Raw genomic sequence first — 20,060 nt, forward strand, 5'->3', positions numbered from 1 at the left:
CCCTCATCCTCAGTGTCCAATCACTACTCCCCCTCATCCTCCCGATCTGGTCTATAATGAGGGAATAATCCGCCTCGGACATGAGGCTTCCATGTATTCACACAATGCGGCAGCTCCGTCCTAGAGAAGGGGGGGGGGCTCTGAGAAGAGCGGGGGGCGGAGCAGGAGGAGGGGCGGGGCTCATAGCTATTCATTCACTGAGCCGGGGGCGGAACAGCAGGAGGGGCGGGGCTCACATCTATTCATTCAGATGAGCCGGGGGCGGAGCTTGTCCACGGCCGCTGAATTCTAACCGGACAGTAATTGAGCGGGAATTTCAAAAGCCATGGTACTAGTTCTATAGCCCCGCCCCCATAGCCTGCTCAGTATTAACCCGTCAGTGGTCGCCTTCTCCCGCTCCCCACCGGAGAAGGGGAGAACAGTCCCGTATTCACTGTGCGGAGAAGAGCGGCTCCATCGCTGCGCTGGTGTCCAGGGATAGAGCGCACGACCCCCCTGCAGGCACAGTACACTCAGCGGCGGCATCACTACCAGCAGAGGGCGGGGCGCAGTGAGGGGCGGTTATCAGCAGAGCAGCGAGGCCCTGATAGACTGAAGAGAGATGTTAGCCACGCCCCCCGGCTCAGCTGAATGGATGGATACGAGCCCTCCTGCTGCTCCTCCCCCCCGGCTCAACCGAATGGATGGATGTGAGTTCTGCTCCGCCCCCCGGTTTAGCAGAATGGATGGCTATGAGCCCTGCCCCTCCTGCTGCTCCGCTTTCCGACTCAGCTCTATGAATGGATGTGAGCCCCTCCCTTCTTGCTGCTCCGTCCCCCGGCTCTGCTGAATGGATGGATGTGAGCCACGCCTCTCTATTTGCTCCGCCCTGGCTCTGCTGAATGGATGGATGTGAGCCCCGCCTCTCTATTTGCTCCGCCCCCGGCTCAGCTGAATGGATGTGAGGCTGCCAATTGGGAGAAGCGGAGACACCACGTGACCCTCTCCTCCAGTAGATCGGCGCGCAGTCAGCAGCAGCTCATTTGCATGGCCCGTGTATAAATACCGCCGCGGTGGCAGGAGGAGAACAGACGAGATTTTGTCCTCAGTCAGAATGCCCGAGCCAGCCAAGTCCGCCCCAGCGCCCAAGAAGGGCTCCAAGAAAGCCGTCACCAAGGTCCAGAAGAAGGACGGCAAGAAGCGGAGGAAGAGCAGGAAGGAGAGCTATGCCATCTACGTCTACAAGGTGCTGAAGCAGGTCCACCCCGACACCGGCATCTCCTCCAAGGCCATGGGCATCATGAACTCCTTCGTCAACGACATCTTCGAGCGCATCGCAGGGGAAGCCTCCCGCCTGGCTCACTACAACAAGCGCTCCACCATCACCTCCCGGGAGATCCAGACCGCCGTGCGCCTGCTGCTGCCCGGAGAGCTGGCCAAGCACGCCGTCTCCGAGGGCACCAAGGCCGTCACCAAGTACACCAGCGCCAAGTGAGCGCCGCCCCCCGCACCCAAAGGCTCTTCTCAGAGCCCCCACCCTGTCTCCAGCGGAGCTGCTCCCGGGTCTCCCCGTTGTTCTCACAGTGGCTGCGGTTTTCCTCCCTATCAGCTAGATGAGATGCGGTAACGCTATCGGAAGTTACAATACAAGCTCCCCTCCTCCTCCACGCCCGATCACTACTCCCATCATCCTCCTCAGTGTGGCGCTCCCTGGGGAGAGGCTGTGCGGCCGCTCAGTGCAGGACAGGAGGACGAGGCTCCTACGGGCACATAACGGCTGCGGGGTCCAGAGCTCTGCTATTGGCTGGGAGAGCTCAGGATCTCGTCCCTCGTTTGAATTTCCCGCCTATAGTTGAGCTGCTGATTTACAGGTGGAGCCGGTCATGTGACCTGTACCAGCGCCGCTCATTGGCGGGACGGATTAACCCCTCAGTCTCCGAGCACAGCTCGTCTCGTAGCTGCGGTGGAGAACACCCGGGGCTCGGGATTTACAGATTATTGGGGGGTTTCTGTAATGTAGACCTCCGGCTGTACTGAGCACAGGGCGCCGCTGATCTCCTGATGGGCGGGCGGTGTTAACCCCTCAGTGGAATTGTAGCTCCTCCCCGGGAAGATGTGGGCGGCTCTGAGAAGAGCCTTTGTGCTGTGAGGACGGAGGAGGCGGCAGCAGCATTAACCCCCGAAGCCGTAGAGAGTGCGGCCCTGGCGCTTGAGCGCGTAGACCACGTCCATGGCGGTGACGGTCTTCCTCTTGGCGTGCTCGGTGTAGGTGACGGCGTCCCGGATGACGTTCTCCAGGAAGACCTTCAGCACCCCGCGAGTCTCCTCATAGATGAGGCCGGAGATGCGCTTGACGCCTCCCCTGCGAGCTAGGCGGCGGATGGCAGGCTTGGTGATGCCCTGGATGTTATCACGGAGCACCTTCCTGTGCCGCTTGGCGCCGCCTTTCCCGAGCCCTTTCCCTCCTTTACCGCGACCAGACATCTTCTAGGTGTGAGGAGCAGAGAGCAGTGACTGCTCAGCCCAGAGCCCTCCTTTATATGGAGCATGGGCGGACCTGAAAGAGAACTGCACGGAGAGGCGGCCTTTCTGGGGGCGGGGCTGTTCCTGACCTCCAGGCCCCGCCCTCCAGCTCTGATTGGCTGAGCTCAGAAGTGCTGGTGGTTTTCATTTTCCAGCCTCCATGTTACCAGCCTGTAAATTACATCATATCCTTCGCATTAAAATAAACTCTCTATATTATATTATCAACCTCTGCATTACATTATAGCCTCCACCTTATATTACAGCCTCCATATTACATCTATGTTTCTATTACAGCCTCCATATTACATTATCTTCCACCACATTATATTACAGCCTCCATATTACCAGCCTCAACATTACATTACAGCCTCCATACTACCAGCCTCTACATTATATTACAGCCTCCACATTACATAACCAGGCTCCACATAATATCACAGCCTCCACATTACATTACAGCCTACATATAATATTACAGCTTCCACATTATATTCCAGCCTCCACATGATATTACAGCCTCCATATTATATTACAGCTCCCACAATATATTACAGCCTCCATATTATATTATCAACCTCAACATTATATTACAGCCTCCATATTTAAAGCCTCCACATTACATTATAGTCTCCACATTACATCACAGCCTCTATATTATCATCCTCAACATTATATTACAGCCTCCATATTTACGGCCTCCACATTACATCACAGCCTCCATATTATATTGTCAACCTCAACAACATATTACAGCCTCTACATTACATTATAGCCTCCACATTATATTACAGCCTAAAAATTATCAGCCTCCACACTACATTACAGCCTCCATGTTACATTACCAGCCTCCACATTATATTACAGCCTCCGTATCACCATCCTCTACTATAGTACAGTATAGTACAGTATATTATAGTACAGTATATTATAGTACAGCACATTAGAGTACAGTATATTATAGTACAGTATATTATAGTACAGCACATTAGAGTACCGTATATTATAGTACAGTATAGTACAGTATATTATAGTACAGTATATTATAGTACAGCACAGTAGAGTACAGTATATTATAGTACAGTATATTATATTTCAGTACAGTATAGTATAGTACAGTATAGTATAGTACAGTATATTATAGTACAGTATATTATAGTACAGCACAGTAGAGTACAGTATATTATAGTACAGTATAGTACAGCACATTAGAGTACAGTATATTATAGTACATTATATTATAGTACAGTATATTATAGTACAGTACAGTATATTATATTTCAGTATAGTATAGTACATTATATTATAGTACAGCACAGTAGAGTACAGTATATTATAGTATAGTTCAGTATAGTACAGCACATTAGAGTACAGTATATTATAGTACAGTATATTGTAGCACAGTATATTATAGTACAGTACAGTATATTATATTTCAGTACAGTATAGTATAGTACAGTATATTATAGTACAGCACAGTATAGTACAGTATAGTACAGTATATTATAGTACAGTATAGTACAGCATAGTATATTATAGTACAGTATATTATAGTACAGCACAGTATAGTACAGTATATTATAGTACAGTATAGTACAGCATAGTATAGTATATTATAGTTCAGTATATTATAGTACAGTATAGTACAGTATATTATAGTTCTGCATAGTATAGTACAGTATAGTACAGTATAGTATAGTACAGAACAGTATAGTACAGTATATTATAGTACAGTATAGCACAGTATAGTACAGTATATTATGGTACAGTATACTACAGTATATTATAGTATAGTACAGCACAGCATAATATAGTACAGCACAGTATAGTATAGTACAGTATAGTATATTATAGTATAGTACAGCACGGTATAGTACAGTATAGTACAGCACAGTACAGTATAGTACAGTATATTATAGTACAGTATATTATAGTTCAGCATAGTACAGCATAGTATAGTACAGTATAGTACAGCACAGTATAGTACAGTACAGTACAGCACAGCATAGTATAGTACAGTATAGTACAGCACAGTATAGTACAGTACAGTACAGCACAGCATAGTATTGTATAGTAAAGCACAGCATAGTATAGTACAGTATAGTACAGCACAGCATAGTATAGTACAGTATAGTATAGTACAGTATAGCATAGTACAGTACAGTACAGCACAGCATAGTATAGTATAGTACAGCACAGCATAGTATAGTACAGTATAGTATAGTACAGTATAGTATAGTACAGTATAGTACAGCACAGCATAGTATAGTACAGCACAGCATAGTATAGTACAGTATAGTATATTACAGTATAGTACAGCACAGCATAGTATAGTACAGCACAGCATAGTATAGTACAGTATAGTACAGCACAGTATAGTACAGTACAGCATAGTATAGTATAGTACAGCACAGTATAGTATAGTACAGTATAGTATAGTACAGTATAGTACAGCACAGCATAGTATAGTACAGCACAGCATAGTATAGTACAGCACAGCATAGTATAGTACAGTATAGTACAGCACAGTATAGTACAGTACAGCATAGTATAGTATAGTACAGCACAGCATAGTATAGTACAGTATAGTATAGTACAGCACAGCATAGTATAGTACAGTATAGTATAGTACAGTATAGCACAGCATAGTATAGTACAGTATAGCACAGCACAGTATAGTATAGTACAGCACAGCATAGTACAGTATAGTATAGTACAGCACAGCATAGTATAGTACAGAACAGTATAGTACAGCACAGCATAGTATAGTATAGTACAGCACAGCATAGTATAGTACAGCACAGTATAGTACAGCACAGTATAGTACAGCACAGCATAGTATAGTACAGCACAGTATAGTATAGCACAGCATAGTATAGTACAGCACAGCATAGTATAGTACAGAACAGTATAGTACAGCACAGCATAGTATAGTACAGTATAGTATAGTACAGCACAGCATAGTATAGTACAGCACAGTATAGTATAGTACAGTATAGTACAGCACAGTATAGTATAGTACAGTATAGTACAGTATAGTACAGCACAGTATAGTATAGCACAGCACAGTATAGTACAGCACAGTATAGTATAGCACAGCACAGTATAGTACAGCACAGCATAGTATAGTACAGTATAGTATAGTACAGTATAGTACAGCACAGTATAGTATAGTACAGTATAGTATAGTACAGTATAGTACAGCACAGCATAGTATAGTACAGCACAGTATAGTATAGCACAGTATAGTACAGTATAGTATAGTACAGTATAGTACAGTATAGTAAAGCACAGTATAGTGCAGCATAGTACAGTACAGCACAGTATAGTACAGCATAGTATAGCACAGTATAGTACAGTATATTATAGTACAGCACAGTACAGTATAGCACAGTATAGTACAGCACAGTATAGTACAGTATAGTACAGCACAGTATAGTACAGCACAGTATAGTACAGCACAGTATAGTACAGTATAGTACAGCACAGTATAGTACAGCACAGCATATTATAGTACAGCACAGCATAGTATAGTACAGAATAGTATAGTACAGTATAGTACAGCACAGTATAGTATAGTACAGCACAGTATAGTACAGTACAGTACAGCATAGTATAGTACAGAATAGTATTGTAACTGATCTCCTAGCACCCCGACCGGGTACCTCCGTTGATGGATGCTCCTAGTGCTTCCCGAGGGCTCCACATAATAAATGGAATAGTACAGCACCACTTCCTGGAACACATAGTCCGTGGTATGGCGGCGCTGCTCGTGGCGTCAGCTCCCGACCTCAGGGACTCCTCAAACGTAGAAAAAACTTCAGAAAAGTCGCGGCCCTCTTGTTCTTGAATCAAAGCTTATCGTTTAATCACACTGAAAGGATACAGCAACGTCTGGACACCCAGGTCTTTCTCAGCTGCATGTGGATTACAAGTGAAGCTCAATACTTATATAGGTGTAACATTCAATCCGGATTGGTTGAGGGGTTGTCCCCCAGAAAGGTCACATCCCCCCCTTACATATTCACCCAATCGTGTTCTAAAGTGATAATAACATTCAGTAATAAAACAGCATAACCATCTCAGCTGTGTATATAAAACCTACCCTGCACCTGAGCCGAGTATCCATCCAGCAGTATGCGTGCGGTGAGTGGCGTCTAACGTCTGTCTCTGCGCATGCGCCAGATGTAGAACGAGATTCCCGGAAATCACGTATTCGACATAGCGGTCACATGATCGGGAGTCCCGAAACCGCGCAAGCACCCTCAATCACATGACGGGTCATGTGATAGAGCGTCCCAGCCGTATCCCGGCAACCCAAGGTCCTAAACCAAAGCTAATGTGTTGTAAAGGATACTATAGGGCTGAGGATAGGATCCATTATGGGAGCGAAATACGGTAAATATCAGTCGTGCCACTCATCTCGCGCATCATGAAATCCAGAATATGAACTTAGACTGAATGCCAATAATCGCCCATGTGCCAGCAACACTGGAAGCAGCCAATAGTGGATGCCCCATAGACAGTGTAGCGCTGCAATGGCAATAGTTGTAACTAGAGTTGAGTGAACACCTGGATGTTCGGGTTCGAGAAGTTCGGCCGAACTTACCGGAAATGTTCAGGATCCGACCTCGACCCGAAGTTCGCCCCGAACCCGAACCCCATTGAAGTCAATGGGGACCCAAACTTTTTGGCACTAAAAGGCTATAAAATAGCCCAGGAAAGGGCTAGAGGGCTGCAAAAGGCAGCAACATGTAGGTAAATCCCCTGCAAACAAATGTGGATAGGGAAATGAATTAAAATAAAAATAAAATAAATTAAAATTAACCAATATCAATTGGAGAGAGGTCTCATGGCAGAGAATCAGGCTTCATGTCATAGCAGAGAATCAGGCTTCACGTCACCCACCACTGGAACAGGCCACTGTCACATATTTAGGCCCCGACACCCAGACAGAGGAGAGGTTCATTCAACTTTGGGTTGCCCCGCAATATAATGGTAAAATGAAAATAAAAATAGTATTGAATGAGGAAGTGCCCTGGAGTAGAATAATATATGGTTAAGGGGAGGTAGTTAATGTCTAATCTGCACAAGGGATGGACAGGTCCTGTGGGATCCATGCCTGGTTCATTTTTATGAACGTCAGCTTGTCCACATTGGCTGTAGACAGGCGGTTGCGTTTGTCTGTAATGACGCCCCCTGCCGTGCTGAATACACGTTCAGACAAAACGCTGGCCGCCGGGCAGGCCAGCACCTCCAAGGCATAAAAGGCTAGCTCTGGCCACGTGGACAATTTGGAGACCCAGAAGTTGAATGGGGCCGAACCATCAGTCAGTACGTGGAGGGGTGTGCACAGGTACTGTTCCACCATGTTAGTGAAATGTTGCCTCCTGCTAACACGTTCCGTATCAGGTGGTGGTGCAGTTAGCTGTGGCGTGGTGACAAAACTTTTCCACATCTCTGCCATGCTAACCCTGCCCTCAGAGGAGCTGGCCGTGACACAGCTGCGTTGGCGACCTCTTGCTCCTCCTCTGCCTTCGCCTTGGGCTTCCACTGGTTCCCCTGTGACATTTGTGAATGCTCTCAGTAGCGCGTCTACCAACGTGCGCTTGTACTCGCGCATCTTCCTATCACGCTCCAGTGTAGGAAGTAAGGTGGGCACATTGTCTTTGTACCGGGGATCCAGCAGGGTGGCAACGCAGTAGTCCGCACACGTTAAAATGTGGGCAACTCTGCTGTCGTTGCGCAGGCACTGCAGCATGTAGTCGCTCATGTGTGCCAGGCTGCCCAGAGGTAAGGACAAGCTGTCCTCTGTGGGAGGCGTATCGTCATCGTCCTGCGTTTCCCCCAAGCCACGCACCAGTGATGGGCCCGAGCTGCTTTGGGTGCCACCCCGCTGTGAACATGCTTCATCCTCATCCTCCTCCATCTCCTCCTCATCCTCGTCCTCCTCGTTCTCCAGTATTGGGCCCTGTCTGGCCACATTTGTACCTGGCCTCTGCTGTTGCAAAAAACCTCCCTCTGAGTCACTTTGAAGAGACTGGCCTGAAAGTGCTAAAAATGACCCCTCTTCCTCCTCTTCCTCCTGGGCCACCTCCTCTTCCATCATCGCCCTAAGTGTTTTCTCAAGGAGACATAGAAGTGGTATTGTAACGCTGATAACGGCGTCATCGCCACTGGCCATGTTGGTGGAGTACTCGAAACAGCGCAACGAGGAACACAGGTCTCGCATGGAGGCCCAGTCATTGGTGGTGAAGTGGGGCTGATCCGCAGTGCGACTGACCCGTGCGTGCTGCAGCTGAAACTCCACTATGGCCTGCTGCTGCTCGCACAGTCTGTCCAGAATGTGCAAGGTGGAGTTCCACCTGGTGGGTACGTCGCATATGAGGCGGTGAACGGGAAGGCCGAAGTTACGCTGTAGCGCAGACAGGCGAGCAGCGGCAGGGTGTGAACGCCGGAAGCGCGAACAGACGGCCGCACTTTATGCAGCAGCTCTGACATGTCGGGGTAGTTGTGAATGAACTTCTGCACCACCAAATTCAGCACATGCGCCAGGCAAGGGATGTGCGTCAAACCGGCTAGTCCCAGAGCTGCAACGAGATTTCGCCCATTATCGCACACCCCCAGGCCGGGCTTGAGGCTCACCCGCAGCAACCACTCGTCGGTCTGTTGTTCTATACCCCGCCACAACTCCTGTGCGGTGTGGGGCCTGTCCCCCAAACATATGAGTTTCAGAATGGCCTGCTGACGTTTACCCCGGGCTGTGCTGAAGTTGGTGGTGAAGGTGTGTGGCTGACTGGATGAGCAGGTGGAAGAAGAGGAGGAGGAAGCTGAGTAGGAGGAGGAGGAGACAGGAGGCAAAGAATGTTGCCCTGCGATCCTTGGCGGCGGAAGGATGTGCGCCAAACAGCTCTCCGCCTGGGGCCCAGCCGCCACTACATTTACCCAGTGTGCAGTTAGGGAGATATAGCGTCCCTGGCTGTGCTTACTGGTCCACGTATCTGTGGTTAGGTGGACCTTGCCACAGATGGCGTTGCGCAGTGCACACTTGATTTTATCGGACACTTGGTTGTGCAGGGAAGGCACGGCTCACTTGGAGAAGTAGTGGCGGCTGGGAACAACATACTGTGGGACAGCAAGCGACATGAGCTGTTTGAAGCTGTCTGTGTCCACCAGCCTGAATGACAGCATTTCATAGGCCAGTAGTTTAGAAATGCTGGCATTCAGGGCCAGGGATCGAGGGTGGCTAGGTGGGAATTTACGCTTTCTCTCAAATGTTTGTGAGATGGAGAGCTGAACGCTGCCGTGTGACATGGTTGAGATGCTTGGTGACGCAGGTGGTGGTGTTGGTGGTACATCCCATGTTTGCTGGGCGGCAGGTGCCAACGTTCCTCCAGAGGCGGAGGAAGAGGCCGAGGCGGCGGCAGCAGCAGAAGAGGTAGCAGGGGGAGCCTGAGTGACTTCCTTGTTTTTAAGGTGTTTACTCCACTGCAGTTCATGCTTTGCATGCAGGTGCCTGGTCATGCAGGTTGTGCTAAGGTTCAGAACGTTAATGCCTCGCTTCAGGCTCTGATGGCACAGCATGCAAACCACTCGGGTCTTGTCGTCAGCACATTGTTTGAAGAACTGCCACGCCAGGGAACTCCTTGAAGCTGCCTTTGGGGTGCTCGGTCCCAGATGGCGGCGGTCAGTAGCAGGCGGAGTCTCTTGGCAGCAGGTGTTCTGCTTTTGCCCACTGCTCCCTCTTTGTCTTTTGCTACGCTGTTGGCTCAGTCTCACCACTGCCTCTTCCTCCGAATTCTGAAAGTCAGTGGCACGACCTTCATTCCATGTGGGGTCTAGGACCTCCTCGTCCCCTGCATCGTCTTCCACCCAGTCTTGATCCCTGACCTCCTGTTCAGTCTGCACACTGCAGAAAGACGCAGCAGTTGGCACCTGTGTTTCGTCATCATCAGAGACGTGCTGAGGTGGTATTCCCATGTCTTCATCATCAGGAAACATAAGTGGTTGTGCGTCAGTGCATTCTATGTCTTCCACCGCTGGGGAAGGGCTAGGTGGATGCCCTTGGGAAACCCTGCCAGCAGAGTCTTCAAACAGCATAAGAGACTGCTGCATGACTTGAGGCTCAGACAGTTTCCCCGATATGCATGGGGGTGATGTGACAGACTGATGGGCTTGGTTTTCAGGCGCCATCTGTGCGCTTTCTGCAGAAGACTGGGTGGGAGATAATGTGAACGTGCTGGATCCACTGTCGGCCACCCAATTGACTAATGCCTGTACCTGCTCAGGTCTTACCATTGGGCCCCACCAAATATCCCTGTAAATTCTGGCGGCTACTGGGACCTGAGGTAGTTGGTTCACTAGGACGTGTGGCTGTGGCAGAACGGCCACGTCCTCTCCCAGCACCAGAGGGTCCACTAACACCACCACGACCATGTCCGCGTCCCTTACTAGATGTTTTCCTCATTGTTACCGTTCACCACAATAAGAAAATATTATTTGGCCCAATGTATTGAATTCAAATTCAGGCCTTTTTTTACAGACACCTAACACTATCTGGCTATCTATTTAGGTACCGTATTACACTAATACAGGCACAGCAGTAATGACAGATTTAGCTGAATATAAATTGTAGGCCTAGTATTTAGGCGCTGGGTGACAGGTATACGTTTACGGACAGAATTAGACTTGGAAATGCACGGTAGCGTGTGAAGTTATTGAGAATGACCCTATCCGCACCTTCAATCTAATATACCCTTTTAGGGATAGATTTAAACTTGGCCTGATACAGCAGAAAAAATATATTTAGGGGATTGCTAAGTTGGGAATTGTATTCAACCCAGAACAAAAACTGTGCTTCGGCAGACAGCAGACAGTATTACAGTTGGCTAGCCACAGCTGAAACACCATATTTAGGGTACTGCTATTTTGGCAATTGTATTTTACCCCTCAATAAAATAGCAAGCACAGCCAAGCCCCTGATGTAGGATATAGCAAAAAAATAACCACACTATTGATGGTTAAATGGACTTGGTGGCAGCTTGTGCTGGCGCACCACAAGACACAAAATGGCCGCCGATCACCCAAGAAAAAAGTGACATAAAAACGCTCTGGGTAGCCTAAAAACAGTGAGCAATTAAATAGCAGCAGTTCAATGATCCACAGCTGTAGATCGATCACTGAATTAAGTGTTTTTGCTGAGTAAATCCCTGCATAATCTCTCCCTAACAGCAGCAGCTGCAACCTCTCCCTTCACTGATCAGAGCAGAGTGACGTGCAGCGCTACGTGACCCCAGCTTATATAGAGGCTGGGTCACATGGTGCACTGGCCAATCACAGCCATGCCAATAGTAGGCATGGCTGTGAGGGCCTCTTGGGGCAACTAGTATGACGCCTTTCAAAAAGCGCCAAGAAAGCGCCGAACCCGAACCTGGACTTTCACGAAAATGTTCAGGTCCGTGTCACGGACACCCCAAAATTCGGTACGAACCCGAACTATACAGTTCGGGTTTGCTCATCCCTAGTTAGGACGTAAGGGAATCGTTAATTTCTAACGATAATTTGTTTTCCCTTAGTCCTAACAGTGGCACACAAATTCCCCCCCCTTTTTTAGTAATTGTGGTTATTTTAGTCTACTTGTAATTACACGATGTCCGGAGGGTCACTCCCCTCTTTATTGGGGGCAGGGAGTGCGTGTATATGTCAGTTTTTTATTATTTCATTAAAACTTCCACCTGTCCTAACCAGTCCACAGGGGCAGAATACCCCATCTGTGCCACTGGTTAGGACTAAGGGAAAACAAATTATCGTTAGAAATTAGCGATTTTATATACACAGCTGAGATTGTTATGCTGTTTTATTACTGAATGTTATTATCACTTTAGAACACGATTGGGTGAATATGTAAGGGGGGATCTGACCTTTCTGGGGGGACAACCCCTCAACCAATCCGGATTGAATGTTACACCTATATAAGTATTGAACTTCACTTGTAAACCACATGTAGCTGAGAAAGACCTGGGTGTCCAGACGTTGCTGTATCCTTTCAGTGTGATTAAACGCTAAGCTTTGATTCAAGAACAAGAGGGCCGCGACTTTTCTGAAGTTTTTTCTACGTTTGAGGGGTCCCTGAGGCCGGGAGCTGACGCCACGAGCAGCGCCGCCATACCACGGACTATGTGTTCCAGGAAGTGGTGCTGTCCTATTCCATTTATTATGTGGAGCCCTCGGGAAGCACTAGGAGCATCCATCAACGGAGGTACCCAGTCGGGGTGCTAGGAGATCCGTTACAATACTATACTGTACTATACTATGCTGCACAATACTATACTGTACTGTGCTGTGCTGTACTATACTATGATGTGCTGTACTATACTATACTGTACTATACTGTGCTGTACTATACTGTACTATAATATACTGTACTATACTATACTGTACTATACTGTGCTGTACTATACTATGCTGCACAATACTATACTGTACTATACTGTGCTGTGCTGTACTATACTGTACTATACTATGATGTGCTGTACTATACTATACTGTACTATACTGTGCTGTCCTATTCCCTTTTATATGTGGAGCCCCCAGGAAGCACTAGGAGCATCCATCAACGGAGGTACCCAGTCGGGGTGCTAGGAGATCCGTATACTGTACTATACTATGCTGTGCTGTACTATACTGTGCTGTACTATACTATGCTGTACTATACTGTGCTATAATATACTGTACTATACTGTGCTGTACTATACTGTGCTGTACTATACTGTGCTATAATATACTATACTGAACTATGCTGTACTATACTGTGCTGTACTATACCGTGCTGCACTATACTGTGTTGTACTATAATATACTGTGCTGTACTATACTATACTATACTGTACTATAATATACTGTACTATCATATACTGTACTATACTATGCTGTGCTGTACTATACTGTGCTGTACTATACCGTGCTGCACTATACTGTGTTGTACTATACTATACTGTGCTGTACTATAATATACTGTGCTGTACTATAATATACTGTGCTGTACTATACTATACTATACTGTACTATAATATACTGTGCTGTACTATACTATACTATACTGTACTATAATATACTATACTGTACTATAATATACTGTACTATACTGTACTATAATATACTGTACTATACTATGCTGTGCTGTACTATACTGTGCTGTACTGTACCGTGCTGCACTATACTGTGTTGTACTATACTATGCTGTACTATACTGTGCTGTACTATACTGTACTATACTATGCTGTACTATACTATGCTGTACTATACTGTACTATAATATACTGTACTATACTGTACTATATTATACTGTGCTGTACTATAATATGAATGGAAAGACGACTGGCACTCGCTATGTGGTACACATCAAACCGTAATTTATTAGACACCTAACCGCTCACAGTGGAGTGGTCGCAAAAGATTGTATAATCTATAACAACATAATCTTAAAATCCCCCTAAAAAGATAAAACACAGTAAAATATAATAAAATGCTTTGGTATTATTAGCTAAAAACGCATAAGGTGACATAGGTATAGTCCAATACTCTCAGTTGCAATGGGTATCCTATAAGGTCATATTGGGGATACTGTCTCTTTAAATGCAACCAAGTCCGTTTGTAGCAGATTGAAATGTCCACAGTATAATACACTTGGCTCTAGGACCCAGATGAAATGCCCTCTGCAATCCCTACAAATGCTGGTTAAGAATATCCCTGTATATGATTCTCTCTTCGATAATCTTATGTATCTTCACCGACTGGTAGTACGGCCTTTAACAATGTGTTATAAACTCTATATCAGGGTGATCAGGCTTACCCCCATAGGTATGTCTTTCGCATCCACGACCGTCCGATATGAACGCTTGTTCAGCCGCTTGCTCTTGGCGTCCTCGCTCTCTGGTGTGAGTGCGTCACATGTGATTTCCCAGAGATATCGTGAGACTTGGTAGCTAAGCAGCTTACTTCCAATACACCTGAAGATTGGTGCTTTTGATGAAATAAGTAAATGGAGCGCTCCACTTATGAAGATTATTCCAAATCTATTGGATATCCAAGATGGAAGGAAGAGGACGGAAGTCTTCGAAACGCGTTTAGCGTTATATCCCTGTTCACAGCAACATCTTGGATATCCAATAGATTTGGAATAATCTTCATAAGTGGAGCGCTCCATTTACTTATTTCATCAAAAGCACCAATCTTCAGGTGTATTGGAAGTAAGCTGCTTAGCTACCAAGTCTCACGATATCTCTGGGAAATCACATGTGACGCACTCACACCAGAGAGCGAGGACGCCAAGAGCAAGCGGCTGAACAAGCGTTCATATCGGACGGTCGTGGATGCGAAAGACATACCTATGGGGGTAAGCCTGATCACCCTGATATAGAGTTTATAACACATTGTTAAAGGCCGTACTACCAGTCGGTGAAGATACATAAGATTATCGAAGAGAGAATCATATACAGGGATATTCTTAACCAGCATTTGTAGGGATTGCAGAGGGCATTTCATCTGGGTCCTAGAGCCAAGTGTATTATACTGTGGACATTTCAATCTGCTACAAACGGACTTGGTTGCATTTAAAGAGACAGTATCCCCAATATGACCTTATAGGATACCCATTGCAACTGAGAGTATTGGACTATACCTATGTCACCTTATGCGTTTTTAGCTAATAATACCAAAGCATTTTATTATATTTTACTGTGTTTTATCTTTTTAGGGGGATTTTAAGATTATGTTGTTATAGATTATACAATCTTTTGCGACCACTCCACTGTGAGCGGTTAGGTGTCTAATAAATTACGGTTTGATGTGTACCACATAGCGAGTGCCAGTCGTCTTTCCATTCATTCAATTTGCATTTCCGGACTGCTTTGAGTGAGCAGTCCTTCGACTAGAGCACCCTTACCTACTGAGGACGGTGGTGAGCTATCCACTAATCTTTTTATTCACTGTACTATAATATACTGTACTATACTGTACTATGCTGTGCTGTACTATACTGTGCTGTACTATACTGTGCTGTACTATACTGTACTATACTGTGCTGTACTATACTGTACATACTGTATACTATAATATACTGTACTATACTGTACTATGCTGTACTATACTGTGCTGTACTATACTGTACTATAATATACTGTACTATACTGTGCTGTACTATAATATACTGTACTATACATGATCAGGGGTTAATAAGGGGTTAATAAGTGACAGGGGGGGGGGGTGTAGTGTAGTGGTGTTTTGTGCTACTTATTACAGAGCTGCCTGTGTCCTCTGGTGGTCGATCCAAGCAATGGGGACCACCAGAGAAGCAGGTAGCAGGTATATTAGACGCTGTTATCAAAACGTCTAATATACCTGTTAGGGGTTAAAAAAAAATCGCATTTCCAGCCTGCCAGCGAACGATCTCTGCTGGCAGGCTGGAGATCCACTCGCTTACCTTCCGATCCTGTGAACGCTCGCGCCTGTGTGCGCGCGTTCACAGGAAATCTCGCGTCTCGCGAGAGGATGCGTATATGCGTCCAGGAGGAATGAATCGACCGCCTCAAGGACGCGTCCCTGCGTTCGGCGGTCCGGAGGCGGGTAAATAACATAAAATACGTAAAAATTAAAACTAATAATCTTGATCTAGGAGGACGAGGTCCATATGGAGTAGGAGGTTGAGGAGGCGGTGGATGTGGCGGTGTAGGTGGAAGCGGCGGTGGAGGAAGAGGAGGAGGAGGTAGCCTACACTGCTTTTTGGTTTTACATTTATTTATATATTTTTTTAATTAGGGTACACCCCAACACATTGGGAAATATGACCTGTGATAACGCCCTCCAGCCGTGCTAAACACACGTTCAGACAATACACCGGCTGCAGGGCAGGCCAGCACCTCCAAGGGGTAAAGGGCACGCTCAGGCCATGTGCCCAATTTGGAGACCCAGAAGTTGCAGGGGCTGACCCCTGTCAGTCAGTTCATGTAGGCGTGTGCACACTTACTGCTCCACCATGTCGCGCGTCCCCGTGACGTCCACCATCCATTTGGATATCTGCTCTATCAAGTTTCCATGTTCTTTTCTGCGCCTACCATGGTGATCGCGGTTAGCGGCGAATCAGGGTTCCACGCCAGAGAGGGAGCGTGAGAAAGAGAGACCACATCCAAGGGAGGTCAATGGCTGCAATGGGATGAAGCGGAAATGTGGGAGAAGCTATTAAAGCAGAAGGATCGAATGAAAGGGCCAATTAAAGACGAATTTTAGAAATGTAAGTCCCTGTCACCTATGCAGAGCAGGGGTTTATTCATGTCAAAAATTGTAAAATGTTCACTGCAGAACACTCCAGTGATGCCCGTGATCTGATTTGGGTGCCACCCTGCTGTGAACGGGGATCCTTCTCCTCATCCTCCAGACCTAGACAGTACGCCTGCTACTGCCCACCGCAGCAAGGGACCGAGCACACCAAAGCCAGCGCCAAGGAGTTCCCTGACGTGGCAGTTCTTCAGACAATGTGCTGACGAGAAGACACGAGTGGTTTGCACGCTGTGCAATCAGAGCCTGAAGCGAGGCATTAACGTTCTCCACCTGAGCACAACCTGCATGACCAGGCATCTAAGTGCAAAGCACGAGCTGCAGTGGAGAAGACACCTCAAAAACCAAGAAAGGTCTCTGGCTCCTCCTGCTTCCTCTTCTGCTGCAGTCGTGGCCTCTTCATCCACCTCTGGAGTGACAGTGCCACCTGCCACCCCGCAGAGGATCTGCAGGCAACAACACCACCTGGGTCACCAAGCATCTCCACAATGTCCCACGGAAGCGTTCAGCTCTCCATCTCCCAAACGCTGGAGAGGAAGAGGAAGTACCCCCCTACCCACCCGCCATCCCTGGCCCTGAATGCCAGCATTTCTAAATTACTGGCCTTTGAAATGCTGTCATTCCGTCTGGTGGAGACGGAGAGTTTTAAAGGCCTTATGGCGGTGGCTGTCCCCCAGTACGTCGTGCCCAGCCGCCACTACTTTTCCAGGAGAGCCATCCCTTCCCTGCACAACCAAGTGGGGGACAAAATCAGGTGTGCACTGCGCAACGCCATCTGTGGCAAGGTGCACCTGACTACGGATACGTGGACCAGTAAGCACGGTCAGGGCCGCTATATCTCCATAACAGCACACTGGGTAAATGCAGTGGCGGCTGGGCCTGAGGCGGATAGCAGTTTGGCGCATGTCCTTCCACCACCGAGGATTGCAGGGCGCTTCAGTTTGCCTCCTGTTGCTTCCTCCTCCTACTCGGCTTCTTCATCCTCTACCAGCTCCTCATCCGGTCAGCGTAACCCCTTCACCACCAACTTCAGCACAGCCAGGGGGAAACGACAGCAGGCAGTTTTATAACGTATCTGTTTGGGGGACAAACCCCACACCGCGCAGGAGCTGTGGACGGGCCTTGAACAACAGAGCGACGAGTGGTTGCTGCCAGTCAGCCTCAAGCCCGGCCTGGTGGTGTGCGATAATGGGCGAAATCTCGTAGCAGCTCTGGGACTAGCCGGTTTGACGCACATCCCTTGCCTGGCGCATGTGCTGAATTTAGTGGTGCAGAGATTCCTTAAACATTACCCTGATATGTCAGAGCTGCTGCATAAAGTGCGGGCCGTCTGTTCGTGCTTCCGGCGTTCTCACCCTGCTGCTGCACGCCTGTCAGCGCTGCAGCGTAACTTCGGCCTTCCCGCTCACCTCCTCATATGTGACGTGCCCACCAGATGGAACTCCACCTTGCACATGCTGGACAGACTGTGCGAGCAGCAGCAGGCCATAGTGGAGTTTCAGCTGCAGCACGCACGGGTGAGTCGCTCTGCGGAACAGCACCACTTCACCACCAATGACTGGGCCTCCATGCGAGACCTGTGTTCCTCGTTGCGATGTTTCGAGTACTCCACCAACATGGCCAGTGCCGATGACGCCGTTCTCAGCGTTACTATCCCACTTCTATGCCTCCTTGAAAAAATCTGCTGGCGATGATGGAAGAGGATGTGGCACAGGAGGAGGAGGAGGAAGAGGGATCATAGGGCTTCCAGCTAGTCATTCCCAAGTGGCTCCGAGGGTGGGTTCCTGCACCCACAAACCCAAGGTACACAATTGTCCAGCCAGGGCACAGTTCTGGAGGATGAGGAGGTGGAGGATGAGGAGGAGGAGATGGAGGAGGAGGAGATGGAGGAGGAGGAACCATGTTCACAGCAGGGTGGCACCCAGACCAGCTCATGGCCATCACTGGTGCGTGGCTGTGGGGATACAGAGGACACAGACGATACACCTCCCACAGAGGACAGCTTCTCGTTGCCTCTGGGCAGCCTGGCACACATGAGCGACTACATGCTGCAGTGTCTCCGCAACGACCGCCGAGTTGCCCACATTCTAACTTGTGCTGATTCCTGGGTGGCCACGCTGCTGGATCCCCGTTACACGGACAACGTACCGTCCTTAATTCCCTCACTGGAGCGTGATCGTAAGATGCGCGAGTACAAGCGCACGCTGGCCGGCCGAACTCGAACATCCAGGTGTCCGCTCAACTCTATTTGTCACTAAACATTTTGGAAGGAAAGGCGAGTTCTCTCAGGGGTATCTGTGCCCCCCGCCGCACCGAGCACCTGCTCTGGCCGGGCAGGAAAGCATGTCCATGGAAAACTCGCCCAGTTGGGGCCACACATGAAGTTTGCATGCCCAGAAGTCCAGGAGATCTTGGATCATGGGTTACAGGGTGCAGTCCAAGTATGTCACCGCCTGCTGGTTCAGGTTCTGCTGGATGTCCTGCTGCTGGAGCTGGGTGGTTTCTTCAGAGGGCGGCTGAAGAAAGCTGCTCATTATAGACGGAAGTTGATGCATGTGATGCTGGTGATGCTTCTATCCCCCCCCATCCCCCCCACACAACTGCCCCCCCAGTAAGACCTTAATGAGGACCGCCTGGTAATATGGAGGCTGTACTATAGTGTGAAGGCTGAAATCTGTAGGCTGTAATATCATGTGGAGGCTGTAATATCATGTGGAGACTGGTAATATGGAGGCTGTAATATAATATGGAGGCTGTAATATAATATGGAGGCTATAATATAATGTGGAGGCTGTAATATAATGTGGAGGCTATAATGTAATGTGGAGGCTGTAATATAATGTGGAGGCTATAATGTAATATGGAGGCTGTACTATAGTGTGAAGGCTGAAATCTGTAGGCTGTAATATAATGTGGAGGCTGTAATATCATGTGGAGACTGGTAATATCATGTGGATACTGGTAATGTGGAGGCTGTAATATAATATGGAGGCTATAATGTAATGTTAAGGCTATAATATAATATGGAGACTGTAATATAATGTGGAGGCTGTAATATAATATGGAGGCTGTAATATCATGTGGAGGCTGTAATATCATGTGGAGACTGGTAATATGGAGGCTTTAATATAATGTGGAGGCTGTAATATAATGTGGAGCCTGGTAATATGGAGGCTGTAATATAATGTGGAGCCTGGTAATATGAAGGCTGTGATATAATGTGAAGC

General features: G+C 47.5%; 1 protein-coding gene and 1 long non-coding RNA gene across 2 annotated transcripts; one reads left to right on the forward strand and one right to left on the reverse strand.

The window, feature by feature from the left end:
• Window positions 1-1,091: 1,091 nt before the first annotated feature.
• On the forward strand, window positions 1,092-1,511 carry LOC120984662 (histone H2B 1.1). Its single transcript, XM_040413418.1, has one exon. It carries the CDS (start codon window positions 1,094-1,096, stop codon window positions 1,472-1,474), a length of 381 nt encoding a protein of 126 aa, XP_040269352.1. The 5' UTR covers window positions 1,092-1,093; the 3' UTR covers window positions 1,475-1,511.
• Window positions 1,512-1,896: 385 nt separating this feature from the next.
• LOC120984663 lies at window positions 1,897-18,653 on the reverse strand. Its single transcript, XR_005775285.1, has 3 exons — window positions 18,641-18,653; window positions 9,589-9,590; window positions 1,897-2,037 (listed from the first exon to the last, which is right to left on the reverse strand). It is a non-coding gene; the product is annotated as an uncharacterized LOC120984663 (long non-coding RNA).
• Between the last annotated feature and the right edge of the window lie 1,407 nt (window positions 18,654-20,060).

Source organism: Bufo bufo, unplaced genomic scaffold (genome assembly GCF_905171765.1).
Source record: "Bufo bufo unplaced genomic scaffold, aBufBuf1.1, whole genome shotgun sequence".
NCBI lineage: Eukaryota > Metazoa > Chordata > Amphibia > Anura > Bufonidae > Bufo > Bufo bufo.

What these genes read in the sequence shown, in the direction of transcription:
- LOC120984662 (XM_040413418.1), top strand. Translation starts at nt 1,094, where the DNA reads ATGCCCGAGCCAGCCAAGTCCGCCCCAGCGCCCAAGAAGGGCTCCAAG.